The sequence below is a fragment of the Lithobates pipiens genome, unplaced genomic scaffold (genome assembly GCF_037356315.1).
Source record: "Lithobates pipiens isolate NorthernLeopardFrog02 unplaced genomic scaffold, aLitPip1_a1.2 Scaffold_16, whole genome shotgun sequence".
In the NCBI taxonomy this organism is placed as follows: Eukaryota; Metazoa; Chordata; class Amphibia; order Anura; family Ranidae; genus Lithobates; species Lithobates pipiens.
The window spans coordinates 408,562,074-408,584,527 of NW_027507748.1; the positions used below are offsets into that span (position 1 = coordinate 408,562,074).

General features: G+C 41.7%; 1 protein-coding gene across 12 annotated transcripts in view; it reads left to right on the plus strand.

The window, feature by feature from the left end:
- Window positions 1-22,454, plus strand: part of MSI2 (musashi RNA binding protein 2) — an 845,284-nt gene that overhangs the window by 182,372 nt on the left and 640,458 nt on the right. For 9 of the 12 annotated variants that reach the window (XM_077482429.1, XM_077482423.1, XM_077482428.1 and 6 more), the window contains exon 6: window positions 5,697-5,756. The exons of the other annotated variants lie outside the window; for them this stretch is intronic. In XM_077482429.1, coding sequence (XP_077338555.1) covers window positions 5,697-5,756 — 60 coding nt within the window. The remainder of the gene's footprint in view (window positions 1-5,696; window positions 5,757-22,454) is intronic. 12 annotated transcript variants of the gene reach the window in all.

Genomic DNA, 22,454 nt, shown 5'->3' on the forward strand with positions numbered 1-22,454 from the left:
GCGCTGATTGTCTTATATATTACACTGAGACACACACATGTGGCTGTTGTGGAGAAAATAATCCCTAATTTAATTTACCTTAAGTTGCAGTCATGTGATCACCCAGCACTGGGTCCTGCACCTGTTCCTCTTTATTTCCATGATGAGTTCTTCCAGGTGCATAATGTGGTTGATTCCCTTTGGCTGGCCATTACAGAGGTACTTTCAGGATCCAGAAGACTGATGTCAGACCAAAGGAATGTGGACCGCCTGGTGAGGGTTAACCTGTAAAGCAGGTCTTTCCGTCCAGGCAGAAGTAGCATTTAGTGATGGACCTGGATGGGGGGACTCACATGAGTATAACTGACTTCACCAGTCAAGGAAATTTAACACCTTACAGGATGGTTAAGAGGTGGGAGGGAGGGAGCAATGGGGAAAAAATAGATTTTTGCAGAGAGGTGGGCCTTTACTCATCTCAAGTCATCATCTCTCCTGCCCAAATTGCATTACCAATCTATTATATGGCAGCACAGAACAATGGATAAGCCATATTATCAAATAACTGCACAAGATCCTCTTTTAAATTAATCTTCCTATTACACATAAAGAATTTTTGAACACATCAATAAATTAGTTCACTTTTACATCCTGGCGCTCAAGAATCGTTTTTTTCTTGTTCGGGTCTTTGGATTGAACATACATGAGTTCAGTGGCATTACTGTTTTCCATGTCTAAATATATCCAGCCAATCAATCAAGTCTGGCAGGCATCACTGTTATGGCTGTCAGATTGAGTTAGATTGTGATGTGCTAAAACCTGGTGCCTTGTTTCTGAAGCCTGGAAATGTGCTATGCAAATTAGGTTTGCAAATACAAAGTGCCAGCTGTCTGACCCTAGAACAGATAGTATCCTACAGCTCATCAATTCTTTGGGATGGGAAACAGGTATTTAAACCAATATACCAGTATTACAAGTAAATGTATCCCATAGAACAACCTTATGGCCTGCTCAAAACTATTATTTTTTATGTAGCCTGTTGACATCAGTGAGATGTAGTGCAGCAAATTTTTTGTAAATACTGCTCTTCTGGTTGCTCAAAGCATATTTTGAGGTTCACAGGAATGAAATGTAATGCACAGCAATCCATGTATAAAAGTGTTTTTCTTTATTTTACAATGCAGTTTACGAATTTTCAGCAATTAAAACAGAGAGCAAATATAATTATTGATACGTTTGTTTATGTAAAATGCAACCTTCATGTTAAGATGAGTCACGTGATGCACTGTAAAGCTCACGATCACATGACCGGCCAGCTCTCTCATCCTCCTCCACTCCTGACTGACATCAGCTGGGGAATCTCGGGCCTTCCTGCTGCATCTGTTAGAGGAGGAAAGGAGAGAGTTTGCCGGTCACGTGATCGCAATCCCGGCTCTGAAATTAGGTATTTGCAGCATTTGTTTTTAATAATCACACAGGGAGGGGGACATTACAATAGGAGACAGCGCGGATGGTGCATACATGTTAGAGTGGCTTAACAACCACTTTAAAGCTGGGTACACACAAACAGACTAAATGAAAACTGACAGATAGCTGTACCAACAAAAGCAATGTCAATGCGGCAATCTCCCCTGCTGTGCTATTGTATTCTGACGGGGACTGCCCCCCCCCCCCAAGCAGAACACACTGATCAGCGTTGGCAGCCATTGGCTGGAATCGCTGATTGAATACAGGTTAGATGCTGGTTTTCCAGCATGTCCGTTCAACAGAAGCCAGTTGTGAGATCAGCTTATGTAGAACAGGCAGCTGTATGCACAGGCCAAAAATCAGCCGGCTGCTGTTAAAACAATCCCCTACTTAACTGTAAAATAAAATAAAACATTCTTCAGTCTATGTTGCTGTTACAGAGATTTCCCCTCACTCTCTGTCTGAGGACAGCCCTTTTACCAGGCAGGAAGTTAATGAATCTCTCCAAAGAAGCCTTAAAACCTGCTAGGAGTTATGCCTTGTACACACGGTCAGACATTCCGACCACAAAATCCGTCAAATTTTTTCAGATGAATTTTGTCCGAAGCTTGTGTTGCATACACACGGTCGGACAAAGTTTATGAAAAATCCGATCATTCGAGAACGTGGTGACGTTCGTTGCCTACGACAGCACTATGTAGAGCAGCCTTTCTCAACCTTTTCAACACAGAGGAACCCTTGAAATAGTTCTCCAGTCTTGGGGAAACCCTGCTAAAAATTTGAAATCTACAACTCATGATACATTAGTGTGATGGTCAGTGGGACGAATAGTCCTTAAACTTGGGGTCATAGGGAAGAATTACCCCCTTACAGATAGCTAAACCGATCAATAGTGTCTGTGGGAACTTATCAGAGAGGCAGAAATGGCTCAATGCTGAAGGAACCCCTAGCAACCTCTGGAGGAACCCCAGGGTTCCACGGAACCCTTGTTGAGAATCACTGATGTAGAGGCTAGTAGCTAATAGCTTTGGTCTCATAATTTGATCTGAGCATGTGTGGCACTTTGTCCTTCGGAATTCTCTACAAATGATTGGAAAAAGTCAGATCGGATTTTTTTGTCGGAAAATTTTAGATCCTGCTCTCAAATTTTTTCCGTTGGAATTTCCAATGGAAAAAGTCCGATAGAGCCCACACACAATTGGATTTTCCGTCAGTATCATCCGATTGGACCTTTTCCGTCGGAATTTCTGAGCGTGTGTACAGGACATGAGTCTTTTCTCTACTCTATCCAAAGCTAGAAAAAAATGGGAAGGGGGTGGAGTAGATGCCCTAATAGAGGTCTTTTATTTCACAGAGGGCTTCCAAAGTTACAACGATAGAAGGAGATATCAAACCCAGCAAGCCTTGGATAAAGTGTCCATAACAAAATATTCTGCAGACTGACCACTGCATTCATAAATTCCTCATGGTATTAGGTCTGCTTTGGTTGGGACTCGCATGCTATTCTTTTAGTGTCTGATGGTTCTAAAAATGAATGTAAGAGGCTTGTTAGATAGGTCATGAACATTGATTGCTATGAAGGAAAATATTGTTATGGCTATAAACTTTTTGCATTAAGGCCCTGTATACACTATGTAGGAACACATGTTCCTGCTTGTGATTTTTTAATTTTTTAATTTTTTGCATGATTTATGTGCATTTCTGTGTGTCGTGCATAGGGCAGTCTCCTTACTTGAATGTTCTGCCCTATGTGCATCTGTCTCATCAAAGAAGCTCATGTACCAAATTTTGGCACTGAGCCAGGTGTGTTTGGTGACGTGTGTTTTGCTGTGATTTTCATGCAATAATTGCAGAAAAATCACACCTCATTTGAGATGGCTTTTAGAAATAATTGCACTGGAAGCACATCTTGCATGCATTTTATTGTGACCCTCGAATCACGTGATTCTGCCTGCAATTTCAATACGGTTAGGTAAGACAGGTAAAAAAGGTGAAAAAAAAGGAAGAAAATTACAATTAAAAAAAAAATTGCAGATGGGTGAGAGGTAATGTGTTTAGCAGTTCAAGAGGGATTAGGGTACCAGTGAAAGAGAAATTAGGTTTCTATAGCCATTTGTTTGTTTTTTTCCCCCAGTGATTTTGGAGAGCTTAAATCAACCTTTCACCATAAAATGTTATTCAAGCTTTAATAGAGAGGCACCAAGGGGGATTTACTAAAACTAGAGAGTGCACAATCTGGGGCAGCTCTGCATAGAAACCAATCAGCTTGCAGGTTTTATTGTCAAAGTTTAATTGAACAAGCTGAAGTTAGAAGCTGATTGGCTACCATGCACAGCGTCACCAGATTCTGAGTGCACCCTTTTTAGTAAATCTCCCCCTATAACTCATAATTCAAGAACATTATCTGAAGCATCTAAATAGTTCCATGGGTAACATTGCCTTTCTGTATTATCGGAAGGGTTTAATACCTAGAGACAGATTGGGTCTTTTCTCCCCCCCAAAAAAAGTCCACTGCCGTATTTGTGGAAAGTGTCACATGTTTCCCATTCCCAGAATAGTTGGTATTTCTCATGATTCAGATTCCAGAATGGGCAGTGAAGATATGTTCAAGCATCTTATGGTGATTGGTTGTGGCCTCTGCATTATTTTGTTTACTTTTAACCCAGCAGAGAGTTACTTTTAGTTAACTATTTACCATAACCTATTTCTGTTTGGTAGATTGTTATGGCTTGACAATTATGGACTCCCTGTTAGACACGTTCCCTAAAATTCATAAAGAATGGCGCATACATATTTTGCAAATGTGTCTCTCATGCATTCTAAAAGGGGTGCAGCATGCACCAAATTCATGTACCTGTGTAGGGCAATAATTGCATTGATCATTTTCTTATCCAACCTTTATTTATTTATTTTTGAATTTTTAATGGCCATCGATATTGTGATTTTCCCAACTGCAGGTTTCAAAATAAATGTAACATCTAGCTGATTACTGTGAGCAGCATCACCATTGCCTTTTGCCAGTTTGTGCAAAGGCCTGTTTGCTTTTACAATCATTAGAAGGCTGTGTTATGTAATAGGTGATATTGCTTTGTCGTTGGAGATGTACAAATTTTAGGAAAACAAAATAAACAGGCACAGTCAAATGAGGTTAAGAAGTGTGTTTTATAAAGTCAGATCTGTGCTTTTGTGAGTTGTGTCATCACTTGCTGTGAATGTATTTGTGTGATAAAACTAACACAGAATGGTGTGAGAAACTAAAGAGATGCAGGCTGAAACCTAAAAATTTGAAATACCCCACTTAGGTTAAAAGTATACTGTATGCTTTGTTGTGCTGTTGCAGTGGGATTATCTAGCAGTAATTTTACCATATGATAGCCAAACTATAACTGCAACTTTTTTATTTGTGAAATACATTTCTAAATGGAACATCTTTTTTTTTTTTTTTAATCCAAAGAAGGGAAATAATTCATAACTCAGCACTTTCGCCTGGTCCTGAATGCCATCTACAATAAAAAAATGTTTTGGTGTATTCATGGCTTGGTCAACATCCATTTCACAAGCTGCCCAGTCAAAGTTGACTGTGGCTATTTTATTACACATTAAGACTCCTTTCGCACAGCCGGGTTCCTGCGGCCAGAATCTGTGGATTCTGGCTGCAGGAAAGATTGAGTTATGGAATTAGCATTGGCTGTTTAGTCCGCCTAATGGCAGGTTGACGGTGACCACTGCTGATTGTATGTAGATGCACACAGCAAAATTAGCTGCAATTTTCGGACAGATGTGCGAGCCGGGACGCAGGCTGCTCTTAGTTTATATGGGCTGAGTGGCCGATGCTAATTGCACAACCCGGTCATTCCTGCAGCAAGAAACTGGAAGCCGCAACAAACCGGCTGTGTGAAAGGGGCGTTATTGTGCAGTAGCTACATAAGTAAATGTACCCTATGCACCCTAATCAAAATTAAATTGCTGAAAAACATAAGTAACTCTCTACTTCTTCTCAAAACCATGGATAATTGTGATCAGTTTTTTTTCTTTTCATGTACTGCATACTTGAGCTCTAAGAATAATTTTTTAGGAAAAAATAAAGGCCATCTTCAGGAGTTAGAAAGAAAATCTACCCTGGTAGTGTGCACCCATACTGCAAGGTCTAGGGGTGTCAAAATAAGGAGTAAAGCTTTCTAAGGCGCTCATGCTTGTAATGCTTGCCCCCACCACGTCCAAGTCATAACCCTGTATTGTATTTGATGACACAGACGGACCCCCCACAGACTGAGCTTCAGGAAGAAGAGGGCAGTACCAGAGTGGGGGATCAAGTAAGTAACAGTGCATGTTTCTATACCCTCTCGGCATAACAAAAGTTTAACTGTTGCAGTGAAGGGGGGCTCTACTGCAAGGATAGATTTTTTTCTTCTAATTTCTGGAGTTGGGCTTTAAGTATTTTATTGTATCTAGAAGGCAATATCTACAAAAAAACTGGTGGCTCCCCCACAGCCAAGCACAGCATATATTCTTTACACTTTATAAAGTGCCTCCATATGGTTCTTTTCCTGCTTTGGAAGAAAGTAATCCCATTTATAAATATGCTATATTTTATGTAATCATTTAGTTTTGTAAGGGACTTAGGTCTGCATATTTTCAGTTGTTGTGGATTTGGGCTTTTTATGACTTGTCCTGAGGAGACTGTTTAATGCAGACTTCAGCCACCCCACATCCTTCTCAATCCTCTCCTTCATATAATGTTTTTGTTAAACATATCAAAAGTAATTTCTGTAGCAGTTTACGTTATTGCATGAAAGTTGTGACCAGCATTTTAAGCATCTGGTTTGAGTGCCGATACTTGGCAGAAATCATTCCCACATTAGCCTCCAAAGTGCATAAATAAGTCTTTAACTCTCAGCGTGTGGTCTACGATTTTAAAATGTGAAAGATTGGTAAAGTACAGCATAAGTCATCCTTTAAACTGAAGATTATGAGGCTAACATGAATAACTGGAGCCAAAATTAACACCTTGAGAATAAGAAGTATCTCTGTTCTTCACTACTGTATTGGAAAGAGCTGCAAAGCCCAGTGTGTGGTCAGGCATATTTCATGCTTCTAGTTCAAGTCTTTAAAGCATCAGTTCTTATGGTTAAGAGTTAAAGCGTTTGTTATCCCCCCCCCCCCCCCCAAAAAAAACCCTGATCCTGGACCCCTGTATACCCTAAAAAAAAACTGACTGATCCTGCTTGGCTATACCCTCCCCCCTGCAAACAGACCACAATTATCATGGCTGCTGAGCCCCTGACATTGTGGTCTATTTGCATGGTTTCATCAGCCGCAGCTCTCCTGTCTGCAGCTCTGTCTGTGTCCTCGGTCCCTCCCCCCCCCCCTCCATGCTTGTAGCTGCGCCCGCTCCACCCCCCATCTGATCATAAGTCGTCTTATCCCCTCTGAAGCGTTAGAACACCTGTCCCTGTGTAATGTAAAAACTCAGCCGATCTGTGCCTGTATAAGTGGCTCTCACCACTCAGCTGATTGTCAGCTCTCTCTCTCTTCTCTCCCCCCTCCTCCACTGGCTGACATCAGCAGAATGGCTCAGCCCTGCCCTCTTCTGCTCTGACCTGGAGAAACAAGGGAGCTGACATGTCAGCTGAGTGCTCGGAGCGTAGCTTATACAGGTACAGATTGGCAGTTTTTTTACATTACACAGACACAGGGACAAATGTTATTATGATACAGAGGGGATAACACTAGTTTAATACAGTGGGTTCACAACCACTTTAAAGCAGTAGGAACCCCATTGATATAACAGTTTAAAAAAACAGTTACATTCCCGGCATGCCGGGAATGCTAACTGTCACATTGGTTGTGCTCTCAACTAAACTTGTCAAACCATCCAATGGCTGGTTCCATAACTGATAACATGTGCAGCATCATGGCAGTTGAGGATGAAAGAGAAGCCAAGATTGCAGTATCCTTGGCTGAAAACAGTAGGAGGGTTTACTTCCACTTTAAGCTAGGTCGAAACTTCTATGATCTAATTTTGATTTGATTTTCAGTGCGATTGTCTAGTCTAGTGCAACTTGGATGTGGTTTATATTCTATAGGGCTGGAGTCGCACCAAAGTAGTACCTTTTCCAAAATATTGCCCTGCATTGATTTGAAAAAGGAAACCATTGAAAACAATGTGATTTCCATTGTCATGTGATTTTGTGAGACTAGTCCTGACTAGGCACTAGTGTTAACGGAGACTTAAAGTGATTGTAAAAGCAGAAGGTTTTTTTCTTAATGCATTTTATGCATTAAGATAGAAAAAACTTCTGTGTGCAGCAGCCCCCCTAATACTTACCTGAGCCCATCTCTATCCAGCGATGTTGCACGAGAGACTCGGCTGCCCTGAACTCTCCTCCTAATTGGCTGAGACAGCAGCGGAGCACCATTGGCTCTTGCTGTCAATCAAAGTCAATCAGCCTATGAGGAGAGAGAGGGGCTGGGGCCTAGTCGAAGCTGAATGGACTCATGGAACTGCAGCTCGGTTTGGATGCCCATATAAGATCCAATCCTATAGTTGCTTGCTGTGGGGGCACTCATCAGGAGGGAGGGGCTGGGATTTTCAAAGAGGGACCTGAGAAGAGGAGGATCTGGGCTACTATCTGCAAAATCACTGCAGTGAGCAGGTAAGTATAACATGTTAGGGTCTTTACAATCACTGTAAGCAGTCCCTGCAAACACTCTAGAAGAGGTATAACTACAATACTTTGCTGTGCTACTTACACAACTGTGTGCAAAATGACAGATGTCTTCCCGAATATCATTATAGTCCAGAACGCAGAGTACACAACTTTAGTTTTCGAAAAAGAAAATGGTACTTTACATGTTTCAATCTTTAGGCTCGGTTCACACTAGTGTGATGCGGGAACCCAGCAAATCCAGTGCAGGTTCCCGCATCACACCTAACTCGCAAGTCAGTTCACACTGCACTATGCAAACTGCTGGGTGTGTCAATAGAAAGTTAATGACACCCCCAAATCAGTTTGCATATCGCAGTAAGAACTGTCAGTTTGGACATGAATTGGATCACATTGGTCCTGTGCAAGTTTGGTCCGAATGCGGTGCAAATTCAGCCATACTATCTGTATGGCTGAAATGACATCACACAGACAACGCCTGTGATTTGCAGTGCGGTGTGAATCACATGCGATATCACACAGCGCACTGGTGTTAACTGAGATTTAAGCCTCATACACACTGTATGATTGTTGGCAGGGGATTGTCTGTTGACAGACTGTTGTCTTAAAATCTTACTGTTAGTATGCTCCTTTTGACAATTGTTGACCAGCTTTTGGCCAAGAAATGTTGGATGGCAGGCTAGTAAATTTTCGGCTGACAACGGTTTGACGTTAAATTTTCATATGGTCAGTGCACCAATCCATCACACAATAGTCGAAAGTACAAACACGTATGCTCTGAATCAATGCTCGCCAAACACGAAAATTAGCAGAAGGGGCCCAAAGAGTCACATTCAAGAGCCTAAATTCCTGGTAGTACGTCACTACGTTTGTGTTTGTGGCACAACAATTGTGTACCATTAGTATGCAAGACAAGATCCTGGCACATGCCCTTTTGACAAAAATCAGACACTCGGTTGGCCAACAATCGTACCATGGGTACGAGGCTTAACTGTCTTAAGCTGGCTATACAATAATTTTGTAATAGTTATTGGGGTGAAATCGGCATTCGTTTTCGAGTCGACCATAGTAATGAAAAAATTCAAAGAGACAGGATGGCAGATTGGTCTTGAAATAACAATTCTAACTGTGAATGTGGTTTTCGTTAGGAAAAAAAAAAATCATACATATTGTAATGAGATATGTTTAATACATATGGGGATTCCATTCAAACAGCAGGTCCAGATGACATTTTTAGGGCTCTCAAATTAAAATAGTTGACTCAATGATGGCAAGAAAGAATGTTCTGATACATGTTTTTCTACAAATGTTTGATTAAAAATCTAATTGTGTATGGCCAGCTTTTCTACTAGGTATCTGTAACTGTAAGATGTTATACAGATTAAGCCCCTTACTTCCTGTCTTTGGTTTGGGAAGATGAACTGGATGGCTGACAGGTGCTTTGTAAAAATTTGCATTGGCGAAACCTCTAAGAAAAGCACACTGCTCTGGGCAATATTCCATCTAACCATCTTTAAGCATGGGCTTTTTTCTGGTCATTAATGTAAACATTCCTTTGACAAAAAAGTCTTTCCTACAATGCCCTATGCCACAGATAAAGGATTTGCCATACTGAAAGAATAGAATTTCTTTTGTCTGGGATTCTTGATGAAAAAAGCATGGAGTGGAGTTCTCTAGAAGACTTGTATGCAGCTACAATAGCAGTAAAAGGAGTAGTACATGTGTGATATTTAATGAACTGTGGTTACTGTGTCAGACTGCTTAATGTAGAATTTCTTCTTAGCTACTTCATTTAACACACACCTATACACATATATACACACACATTGAAAACCTACATAGACAAATTTGTTTGCTCCAGGATTCCTTGATCTCTTAGAGATTTTATTGTTCTACACAGTGTGCACACAACGATGCAAACAAGCAGAGTGACCACTTTTAATTATAATTTAAATAGGCTGACTGATTACAAGATTGAAGGCACGTGTGACGCTAATTACAGCTTAAGTCTAGATTTATCTTGATGTGATTTGACATGTCAAATGACATGCTAAATTTGTGGCTATTTCTGCAATGGCACGCCCCAATCAGTGCGACACTGCACCGATTCCCAAAAGTACTTTCTGTACTTTTGGCAACATTGGGGTGCGATTTGTATAGACAGCTGTTCAGGAACCTGCACAGATGTTTCTGAACATCACCCCCGAAGTTGGACTGACATGCAGGAATGAAATCGGCCCTGGCACCACCTCATTGGCTTTGATTGACAGCAGTGGGAGCCAATGGCTGCACTGCTATCAAGCTATCCAATGAAGCATTGAGAACCCCGGGCAGAGGAAGAGCGCATCTCTGCCATGGGAAATTCATGGGTTCAGGTGAGTAAAATGGGGGGGGGGCAGGTCTGTGTCAGAAGTTTTTTTTACCTTAATGCATAGGATGCATTAAGGTGAAAAATCATGAGGGTTTACAACCCCTTTAAAGGCTAAGTTCACCTTTTTTTTTCTCTAAATTCCAGCTCCCCTAAGAACCAACATAACATTAATGTGCTTCTTTTGCGAAAATTAAAAAGCTTTCCATTTATTATATGCATGCATACTTCGCTATCCTTATGTCTGTTTGAAAACACTGCTCCATTACTTCTGCCTTACTTCCTGGACAGACTTTAGGTCATGACACAGGAAAAAGTTGACCAGCTGATCTCATTCATATATATATAGGGGGAAATTACTTACAGCAGAAATCTATTTCTTGTGAAGTATGTATTTGTCATCCAGGTAGTTCCATAGGTAGTACAGAAGGGGAGGGGATGGCATAGACCACTGTTTATTAAAAATAAGAGCTTTTAGAAGTTTGGCAATAGGCAGTTCAAATACATAGCCTTAAGCAGAGCTGTAGTGATATAGCAGTGCGTCAGCAGGATGAACAGTATATTGGTGTCTGTCCCTCCTGCCTTGGGGATATGCCAGCCTCTTCCAGTTCATTCATGCAATGCTTGAGTGGCTTCTCTGATTTTGAAACCTTACGATACTTTTCATGATTTACAAGACTTGTCATCTTAAATAGAAAAGTTATTTAATTGCTGTAATTATTGCTGTAATTATTAAATATTTGAAGAAGTGTGCTATTGCAGGTAAGAAACTATTATGACACTATACTTCCGATATATGCAAATCCAAAAACATAAATGATGAAACAATGGAGATAAGAAAAACTTCTATAAAAAGTATATCTTAATTGGACAGAGTAAATTAAATATGACAGTTAAAATCAGGATGTCTATGTCTAACTTCAAAGTACGTGTATCTTATATAGGCTTGCTTTAGAATAATGTTTTCATTTATTTATAGCAGTCCCACTAAAGCAGATGCCATTACTTGGTCCCATCAATGTTTTCTTACCCGATACAAGTAAAAGTGTCTTTGTTGTCATTTTGAATCAAATGGCATCATCTGGAAAAAATAGGAAGTGTCTTTTGAAGGTTAGAAAGAACTTGTACTTTAAACAAAGTGCAGTTCATCAATTAATAATACAGGTATCCCATCTTTGCAGAATGCCGGTGAGCTTTTCTAGATGAATTTGCATTGTCACCTTTATGAAGAGTGCAGGCACATATGGATTTAATATTACAAAATGATTCAACTTGTTCCACTAAGGGATCTACTAGCTGCTGGTGAAATATGGCAGGAATGTGTGTTTGGCAAAGTGACAGTTGTGGGATATGTTCAGAAATGTAAAGTCAAGAGTTTATATCCTCCTTGCCTTGAAAATTGTAATCGGGGTGTAAATGAATGTACAAAAGTAGCTGTACCTTCAGTTATAAATGGTTAGTTACCGTGTCATATGAAAGGTGATGCCATCTTTAAATACTATTTTTCTCAGACCACAGCATTTCATTAAATGCCGGTTTAATATATGCCTTGTAATTACATGCTATTGAATAAAGCAGTGACTTTTCTTTGTGTCTGACTGCCCAGGAGGTCTAACAGTTGGATCCTGTCACAGTCCCGTACTTCCCAGTAACCTTTCTGTTCTGCCTACAGTGTTGGTGCTCAGTTTCATAACACTGACGTCTCCTCTGTTGTGCTGCCCAGGAGGTCTAGCAGTAGGAACCTGTCACAATCCTATGCTTCACACAAACCTTTCTGTTCTGTGTCTGCCAATAGTGCCTGTGCTAATTCTCTACAATATTTTTCCTTGTGCCAAATGTTAAGGATGAGCCTCATGGATCGAATATGTGGGTGGTGACGAGAATACATTAAAAAGCAAGATATTCTTAACAGCTGACACCCAATGTTTAAACAGACCTCACCCCTGCAAAAGTCTTGTATGAATTTTTATCTTCTCCCTGCAAAAAATGGCTACTTTGCTTTCAGTAAATATGTTTCAGACAGAGCTTAGTTATTATATAAGGGCATTGTTACATATTAGGTGACTTTACCAAACCTTGTTTTATGTGTAAACTGTATAAGGTATTTGTAATTCTACTTTAATATGTGACTTCTACGCATTAGAAATTTTTGGGGCCCTTACACAGCTTTAGGCCTGGGCACTTTGCCCCCCATCCCTGAGCCTGACCACCAACATTGCCCAGGGCCATCCCACTGAATACACACTGGCCCCCCCCTCACACCTGCATACGTGTCAGGCCCACGCTCACGCATGTATACATGTCAGGCCCCCCCCTAACACCTGTATACATGTCATTCTCCCCCACACCTATATACAGGTCAGGCCCCCCATCACACCTATATACATGTCAGGCCCCCCACACCTGTATACATGTCAGACCCCCATCACACCTGTATACAGGTCAGGTCCCCTCACACCTGTATACAGGTCAGGTCCCCCCCTCACACCTGTATACAGGTCAGGTCCCCCCCTCACACCTGTATACAGGTCAGGTCCCCCTCACACCTGTATACATGTCGGCCCCCCCTCACAGCTGTATACATGCCCCCCCCTCACACCTGTATACATGTCAGGCCCCTCTCACACCTGTATACATGTCAGGCCCCTCTCACACCTGTATACATGTCAGGCCCCCCTCACACCTGTATACATGTCAGCCCCCCTCACACCTGTATACAGGTCAGGTCCCCCCTCACACCTGTATACAGGTCAGGTCCCCCCTCACACCTGTTTACAGGTCAGGTCCCCCTCACACCTGTATACATGTCGGTCCCCCCTCACAGCTGCATACATGGGCCCCCCCACACCTGTATACATGTCAGGCCCCCCCACACCTGTATACATGTCATTCTCCCCCACACCTATATACAGGTCAGGCCCCCATCACACCTATATACATGTCAGGCCCCCCACACCTGTATACATGTCAGACCCCCATCACACCTGTATACAGGTCAGGTCCCCTCACACCTGTATACATGTCGGCCCCCCCTCACAGCTGTATACATGCCCCCCCCCCCTCACACCTGTATACATGTCAGGCCCCTCTCACACCTGTATACATGTCAGGCCCCTCTCACACCTGTATACTTGCCAGGCCCCCCTCACACCTGTATACATGTCAGCCCCCCTCACACCTGTATACAGGTCAGGTCCCCCCTCACACCTGTATACAGGTCAGGTCCCCCCTCACACCTGTTTACAGGTCAGGTCCCCCTCACACCTGTATACATGTCGGTCCCCCCTCACAGCTGCATACATGGGCCCCCCCACACCTGTATACATGTCAGGCCCCCCCACACCTGTATACATGTCAGGCCTCTCTCACACCTGTATACATGTCGGTCCCCCCTCACACCTGTATACATGTCGGTCCCCCCTCACACCTGTATACATGTCGGTCCCCCCTCACAGCTGTATACATGTCAGGCACCTCTCACACCTGTATAAATGGCAGGCCCCCCTCACACCTGTATAAATGTCAGGCCCCCCTCACACCTGTATACATGTCAGGTCCCCCTCACACCTGTTTACGTGTCAGGCCCCCCTCTCACAGCTGTATACATGCCCCCCTCACACCTGTATACATGCCCCCCCTCACACCTGTATACATGCCCCCCTCACACCTGTATACATGTCAGGCCCCCCTCACACCTGTATACATGTCAGGCCCCCCTCACACCTGTATACATGTCAGGCCCCCCTCACACCTGTATACATGTCAGGTCCTTCTTACACCTGTTTACATGTCAGGCCCCCCTCACACCTGCAAACACACAAAACTCTGGCCCCTCCCTGTACACAAACATCCCCCCTCCCTTTCCTTCACAGCCCCTATTTGTAAATGTGATCTTCCTACCTGGTCCCAGCTCCAGTTTCAACAAAGCTGACATGTTGCTGAGACACAGAGGGGCTGCAGCCAATCGCACTACATAACACAGTAGTACATGCATCACATGAGGTGTGCACATGCACATAGTAGCCAGAGGTGGTAGTATAGAGCTCAATGTCTGAGCTCAATGCAACAGAGAGTAGACACTGCACAACACGATTCCCCTTCACATGCTCCTGCCTTCTAGCCTCGGTCGGGCCCCTCCAGACGCTTGGGCCCCTTACAGTTGTATCAACCATACCCCCCTGATGGCGGCCCTGCATCTATGCCACCACATCATTTGGAGACCTGGAAAGTCTTTAGATTTTCTATAATTATATATTTAATGTCAGTTTATATCCATCCACCTGTCATGTAAAACGCACACTAAAGTAGTGCGCCTATGGGCATTTTACATGCCTTTACACACACTTCACACACACACTTTACACACACACACTTCACACACACACTTCACACACACACTTCACACACACACTTCGCACACACACTTCACACACACACGCACACACACACATACAGTGGTGTGAAAAAGTGTTTGCCCCCTTCCTCATTTCCTGTTCCTTTGCATGTTTGTCACACTTAAGTGTTTCGGAACATCAAACCAATTTAAACAATAGTCAAGAACAACACAAGTAAACACAAAATGCAATTTGTAAATGAAGGTGTTTATTATTAAAGGTGAAAAAAAATCCAAACCATCATGGCCCTGTGTGAAAAAGTGATTGCCCCCTAAACCTAATAACTGGTTGGGCCACCCTTAGCAGCAACAACTGCAACCAAGCGTTTGCGATAACGTGCAATGAGGCTTTTACAGCGTCCTGGAGGAATTTTGGCCTACTCATCTTTGCAGAATTGTCCTAATTCAGTTACATTAGAGGGTTTTCGAGCATGAACGGCCTTTTTAAGGTCATACCACAACATCTCAATAGGATTCAGGTCAGGACTTTGGCTAGGCCACTCCAAAGTCTTCATTTTGTTTTTCTTCAGCCATTCGTTGGTGGACTTGCTGGTGTGTTTAGGATCATTGTCCTGCTGCAGAACCCAAGTTCGTTTCAGCTTGAGTACACGAACAGATGGTCGGACATTCTCCTTCAGGATCTCTTGGTAGACAGCAGAATTCATAGTTCCTTTTATCACGGCAAGTCTTCCAGGTCCTGAAGCAGGAAAACAGCCCCAGACCATCACACTACCACCACCATATTTTACTGTTGGTATAATGTTCTTTTTATGAAATGCAGTGTTCCTTCTACGCCAGATATACTTGGACACACACCTTCCAAAGAGTTCCACTTTTGTCTCATCGGTCCACAGAATGTTGTCCCAAAAGTCTTGGGGATCATCAAGATGTGTTGTGGAGAAATTGAGACGAGCTTTGATGTTCTTTTTGCTCAGCAGTGGTTTTCTCCTTGGAACTCTGCCATGCAGGCCATTTTTGCCCAGTCTTTTCCTGATGGTGGAGGCATGAACGCTGACCTTAACTGAGGCAAGTGAGGCCTGCAGTTCCTTGGACGTTGTTGTGGGGTCTTTTGTGACCTCTTGGATGAGTCGTCGCTGCGCTCTTGGGGTAATTTTGGGCGGCCGGCCACTCCTGGGAAGGTTCACCACTGTTCCATGTCTTCGCCATTTGTGGATAATGGCTCTCACTGTGGTTCGCTGGATTCCCAAAGCTTTGGAAATGGCTTTATAACCCTTTCCAGACTGATAGATCTCAATTACTTTCTTTCTCAATTGTTCCTGAATTTCTTTGGGTCTCGGCATGATGTGTAGCTTTTAAGGATTTTCTGGTGGACCTTACTGTGTCAAGCAGCTCCTATTTAAGTGATGCCTTGATTGTGAACAGGTGTGGCAATAATCAGGCCTGGGTGTGGCTAGAGAAATTGAACTCAGGTGTGGACAACCACAGTTATAGTATGTTTTAACAAGGGGGGCAATCACTTTTTCACACAGGGCCATGATGGTTTGGATTTTTTTTCACCTTTAATAATAAACACCTTCATTTACAAATTGCATTTTGTGTTTACTTGTGTTGTCCTTGACTATTGTTTAAATTGGTTTGATGTTCCGAAACACTTAAGTGTGACAAACATGCAAAGGAACAGGAAATGAGGAAGGGGGCAAACACTTTTTCACACCACTGTATATATCATTATTTTTTTTGTTTAAACAAGGTTTGGTAAAGTCACCTAATTTGTAAAAATATATATACACACCCATATGGAAAAAAAATGTACATTTATGAATTTTTTTGCATTTCAACCTACAAAGCAGTACAACTGTAATCAGTGCATTGCAGGTAAAATAAACTGAAAATACAGCGGTATGAACTTTCAGTTATGGAGCTGGAGAAAGTGGTCAAAGAACTACAAGCATGATTCTGCCTCTGCACTTGTGATTGATTTTTACAAGTTGATATTTACATTGATATTTACAAGTCTCTAAATTCTTCTACCTTGGTAGCAGATGGAACTTTTAGTCCTACATTTACAGATCTGAGTGAATGGATCAGTGAATGGATGATGTAGATGTGTGGATGGAGCCTTATAGCCACACCAAAAAAAATTAAAAATACAGGAGGCTATGAGGGGTAGAAACCTACTATTCCAGTAAGAAAGAGGGGATGGGTTGAGGTCTGCTGAATGGCACCATGTTTCATGTTATATCCTATATATGGATGTAACAATACACATTATTATTATTATACAGGATGTATATAGCGCCAACAGTTTATGCATTGCTTTACAATATAAAAGGGAGACAGTACAGTTACAAAACCATAAAATACAAGAGGGCCCTGCTCATAAGAGCTTACAATCTAATAGGGTAGCTGGACAGATTGAGGTAGAGGGTTCCAGAGGATGGGAAAGGCTCTGAAAAAGTCCTGGAGACAAGCATGGGAGGAAGAGACCAGGGAGCTTGAGAGCAGGAGGTCTTGAGAGGTGCGGAGAGGATAGTTTGGGTGATCAGAATGGTTAGAAAGATGGAATTAGCCCTCAAAGCTCAACTCTGTGAATTGGGCCAAATTTAGAATCCCCCTTGCAGTGGGACCCTGCTTTGCAAGGATTAAATGCTAATTTAGTCTAGGTGGGAGATGAAGTGGATATGCAATGTACCTTACCCCCGATCCGGTGCTTTCCTTCTCTCCCACTGGCATTCTGCTCTGTGATTAGTCCCTCAGCATCCCTACTTCGTACGTGAAGGATGCTGAGGGACTGGGCTGAAGTGTAATTGTGGCTGGATCACCTTAGAGAAGAGGCAAATCTGGACTGCTCATAAGGATTGAACGAGCCTGCTGGAGCCCGGAGTAAGGTATTTGTCCCAGTACTTATTCTGGCATCCATGAGCCTAACCTTTGCAGAGTTGGGCTGCCAAATACAAGGGTACATTTTACCTAATTCTTGTATAGTAAAACCTTGGATTGCGAGCATAATTCGTAATGGAAACATGCTTGTAATCCAAAGCACCCGTATATCAAATCGAGTTTCCCCTTAAGAAATGATGGAAACTTAGATGAGTCATTCCACAACCATTTATTCATAAATCCTTAAGTTTATAGTCCATATAACAAGATTGTAGCAGTGTGATAGGTTGTGTGACCATAAAATGTCCATTTACAAATGGCAGCCTCCACAAGGGGATTAGAAGCAAAATCCAGCAGGAGCTACAGAGTATAAAAGAAGAGAGGCGCCTCTAAGTGTAGCGATATGGTCACATTTAATGAAGGTACAACATTGAGCAACTGACATGGTTGATGATTAAAACAGGCACATCTAAGTATGCAAGCATGCGAGGTAAAGCTGTCCACATAGACCTTCCTCCACCACCGGCTCTCACTGCTGTCACTTTGCAATTATGATTGGGAAGACTACCTTTCAGTAGAGCGTTCTGAAAGCCAGGCTTGAAGCGCTTGTGGAGAGCAGTGTGGAAAGGATGAGGTAGATAGCGGTGAGGAGGTTGGTCTATGTGGACAGCTCTACCCCAGATGACTGCATAATTAGATGTGCCTATTTTAATCATCAATCATGTGAGTTGCTAAATGTTGTACCTTTGTTAAATGTAACTGTATTTCTACACTTGGAGGCGCTTGTCAAAATTTATAAAAAAAAAAATTAGCTTGTCTAACTCTCTCAAAACTCTCAGACCAAGTTACACTCAATCAAAGGTTTTACTGTAGTTCATTTTTTTTCTTCAATGTTACAGCTTATGAATGGGGCTGGCTGGCATTAGAACAGTACTTCTTATTTTATAAAGAATTTGCTTCACACATACAATGTCGATTTTTTTTTTTTTCTTGGGCTCCCTGGGCAAATCTTGTTTCATAGATTCTCACTTGGAGATGTAAATCCTTTCAACTTTTTTTTTTTTTGTTCATGTTGACGTAACTGTTTCTTTATAGCACATAGTAGCTATGAAGTAACAAGTATCTAATGAGTGGAGACGGAAGTATCGAAAGGCTAGACTACATAAAAGATTTCTGTATATTTCAGTGCAATGTGCTGTGTTTAGTTGCCAACAAATAGTAAGTCCAGCTTGGATGCTGCCTTTATTGAGATACAGTACTGCATTATGAGAAATGACAACCTCCACATCAGCTCTCACTTCAGAAGGGGCAGACAGCAATAAATCAACTATCCAAAGGCAGCGCTAATGGCAATTACCTGACAAAGCAGCCTTTCACAGCTGGGAATAATCAATTTCCAAAGGATTTATTGCTTTCAATGAGCACTGTTAATAGTTGGACTGGAAAAAAAAAGAATTGTGTTTTAATTAAGGTAATATATGTCTCAATGCATAAATATATAAATATGGCATTTAAGGATTAATGGTGAAAGAGTTCTGGGATGGCACCAGATTAGGAATCCTGTGTGGGCTGTTTTTTTTCTGTGCATACTGCAGCCAAGAAGGCCTCCTGTCTCCATACAGAAGCAACGTGTATTTTCTGGTGTTTATTGCACAGAATTCCTTACTTAACTTCCTTCTTAAACTTGTCCAGCAAATCATTATGGAATGTCAATTTTATTGAACAGTGTAGAGTGGAGGGGAGTACAAGGGGGTAAGCTCCTGTATTATCAGCTTCTCTGGATGTCGTCAGCTCCTGGAGATCAGCAGCCACCCACTAGTTAGCCAGTGCCAGCTTGCAGCGGATTTAGCAAACTTTAATGGGTTGTGAGGAATCCCACAAAATGGTATCTTCTTGAAAGTCAAAACTTCTTGCCTGTGCAAAAAAAAAAAAATATGCTGGGTGAACGAAATCTAATTGCTCTGTAATGCAAATACAGACAGCATATATGGGTACCTTTTAACTACTTTGATATTTTCATTTATTTTAAAGTTGATAATGAAGCAAACTATTCACATATAGGACTCATGTGGGTAATCTTAGATGTGCTGACAAATTTAATTCTTTTTCTCCCCCCCCCCATATTTTTCAAAAATATAATGCATGTTATGTAATTGGTAGAGACCCTCATTTTTTTAGTTTGTTTTACATTTTACGATAGGTGCCATATGTATGTTTTTTTTTCTTCTGTTTTTCCCCCTATATGTGTATTTAAAAAAAAAAACATGAGTATAGTAAGAAAAATGAGCTACATAATTGTAAATTGAAAGTGAGGAATGAGTAATATGAAAATACCAGACACCTCATCTAAGTGAGTAATAACTGACAGAAGCCGTTTAGACATTTCATCACTGAAATCTCCTTATTAACTGCATTCCACATCAATGAAATGTGTTTGCAGAGATTACATCATTATTTTAGTTTAACTGTTGCTGATAGTTAACATAAAGCAGTATCTAAATATGGATTTTTGCTGGTATGTTGCACATTTCGCCCAGTATTCTGTTTCTCTCTTTTATGACTGCCTCGTCCCCCACCATCATGAAATGCAATTAGCACCTTTAATCATTACTATTGGTTATTGATGAGTTAAAGTGGACCTTTTAGTAATGATACAATTAGTGTGGACAATTTCCTGTTATGTCTAGCAATAGAATAAGTATTCAAAAATCTTTTATCTAAAACTTTTTATCAATACACAGCCATGACATGCTAGTCAATTGACTTCACCTAGGCTAAGATGGTGTCATTAGTCTTCTGCAGGCAGGAGGAAGCATTCCCTCTGTTTCCTCTCCCCTCTTATCAGATTGCAAATACTTTCATTAAAACAATTAGCAGTCTTCACACATCAGCCCAGCCATCAGTTCTTCAATATAAAGTAAGTGGAAGGTAAATATTTACTGAGCTATAATAAAGGGTATTAAAGCTATGCTTTTTTTAAATAACAAACATGTTATACTTACCTACTTTGTGCAGTGGCTTTGGACAAAGGAGCTCTAATCCTCTTCTTTTTGTGTCCCCCGCCGGCTCTCCTGACCCCCACCCCCCCTCTCTCTCTCCTCATTGGCTCATTGGCTGTGATCAACAAGGGGCTCCCACTGCTGTTTCAGCCAATGAAGAGGGTGAGTCCTAGGACAGCCTAGGCCAGTGATGGCGAACCTTGGCACTCCAGATGTTTTGGAACTACATTTCCCATGATGCTCAACCACACTGCAGAGTCCTTGAGCATCATGGGAAATGTAGTTCCAAAACATCAGGGGTGCCAAGGTTCGCCATCACTGGCCTAGGCTATCGTGAACATTGCTGGGGGGGGGGGTCTGGGCTGAAGTTTTTTAACTTTATGCATAAAATGCACAAAGGTAAAAAAAAACTTCAGCCTTTAAAACCATTTTAAAGCATAGCTCCACTTTTGTTGAGGAAAAAACATTCCCCTCTGGGTGTTTTATTTACATTGCAGGGATTTTAACAAACTTTGTTGCAGATTCTTACCTTTTTGTTATTCTAAAGAAATCACTGTTTGTTCCTCTATGCCCCTGTAGTGAGTGAGTCTAATGGGAGTGATTTCATAATTATCAACCAGCTGCTGCAGAATCAGGCTTCTAATAAGAGAAATTGCAGGGTCTACATTAGGGCTGGGGAAAAAATCAATTTAAATCATGAATTTGATTTTGAGATCAAATTGATTCAAAATGTAAGCAAATCTTTTTTTTTGATTTTTTTTTTTCACCACCACACCGGTCCTGAGTAGCTGCAGGCAGGAGTTTTTAGGCGAGGCCACGGCTTTGGCCTAGTCCGCGGCGCCTGGGCTTGTGGAATAGGCTGAAGCCGCAGCCTCTCCTAAAAACTTCTGCCCGCAGCTCCTCAGGACCGGTGCGGTGTCCATAAAAAAATCGAATCGTGAATCAAGTTTTTTTTTTTAAATCTCAGATTTTTTTTTAAAAGAAAATCTCCCAGCTCTAGTCTTCATCCCTTTAGATATTCTTTCCTATTGGGAGTATCTTACCAAAAGTGACATTTTGTTGCAGGGGATGCCAAAAATCGGACTTGTATCTTAGTATACACTTCTGAGAAAATCAGTAGCCAATCACACAAGCAGGAAATGTTTCTGGGGGGCGTTTTGTACACATTCTGGATGGAGGAGGAAAACAAGCATCTGTAGCAGTTGCTCCTAGTTACATTTATTTCTAAAATGTATGGGAGCTATTGGAACAGATTTTCTAACCAATCCAATATACTAATTTTCCTGACAGTGATTGATTTGGGAGAGTCTAGCCATAAACTTCAGATTCTTCTCTGATACTGCTAAACAGCAGCCAGGTTAAGCAACTCTCTTCTCATGTCTTTAAGTACCTTAAGGGCCAGGTCACACCAGAGTCATAGAACACGATTTCTGTGAAATTCTTGTGTGGTTCCCCTGCAGTGGGATTTGGAAGCTCATCCATTTAAATGGGATACAAATTGCATTGGGCCGCACAAACACTAGTGCATGTGCTACTTTTGAAAAATACCTCACACAGTACTGTACTACTATGCAATCTAGAGCTCACAAATGTACTTCAATTGAGATCTGCATTTGGGGTGCTGTTGACAATGCATTGGTACCCGCAGCAGATTGTAAATTTGTTTTGAATGTGGTACATAGAACACACCTTTCCTGCACCGCATTATGGTGGGAACCGACCCGATTGTCAGTAAAATCTCA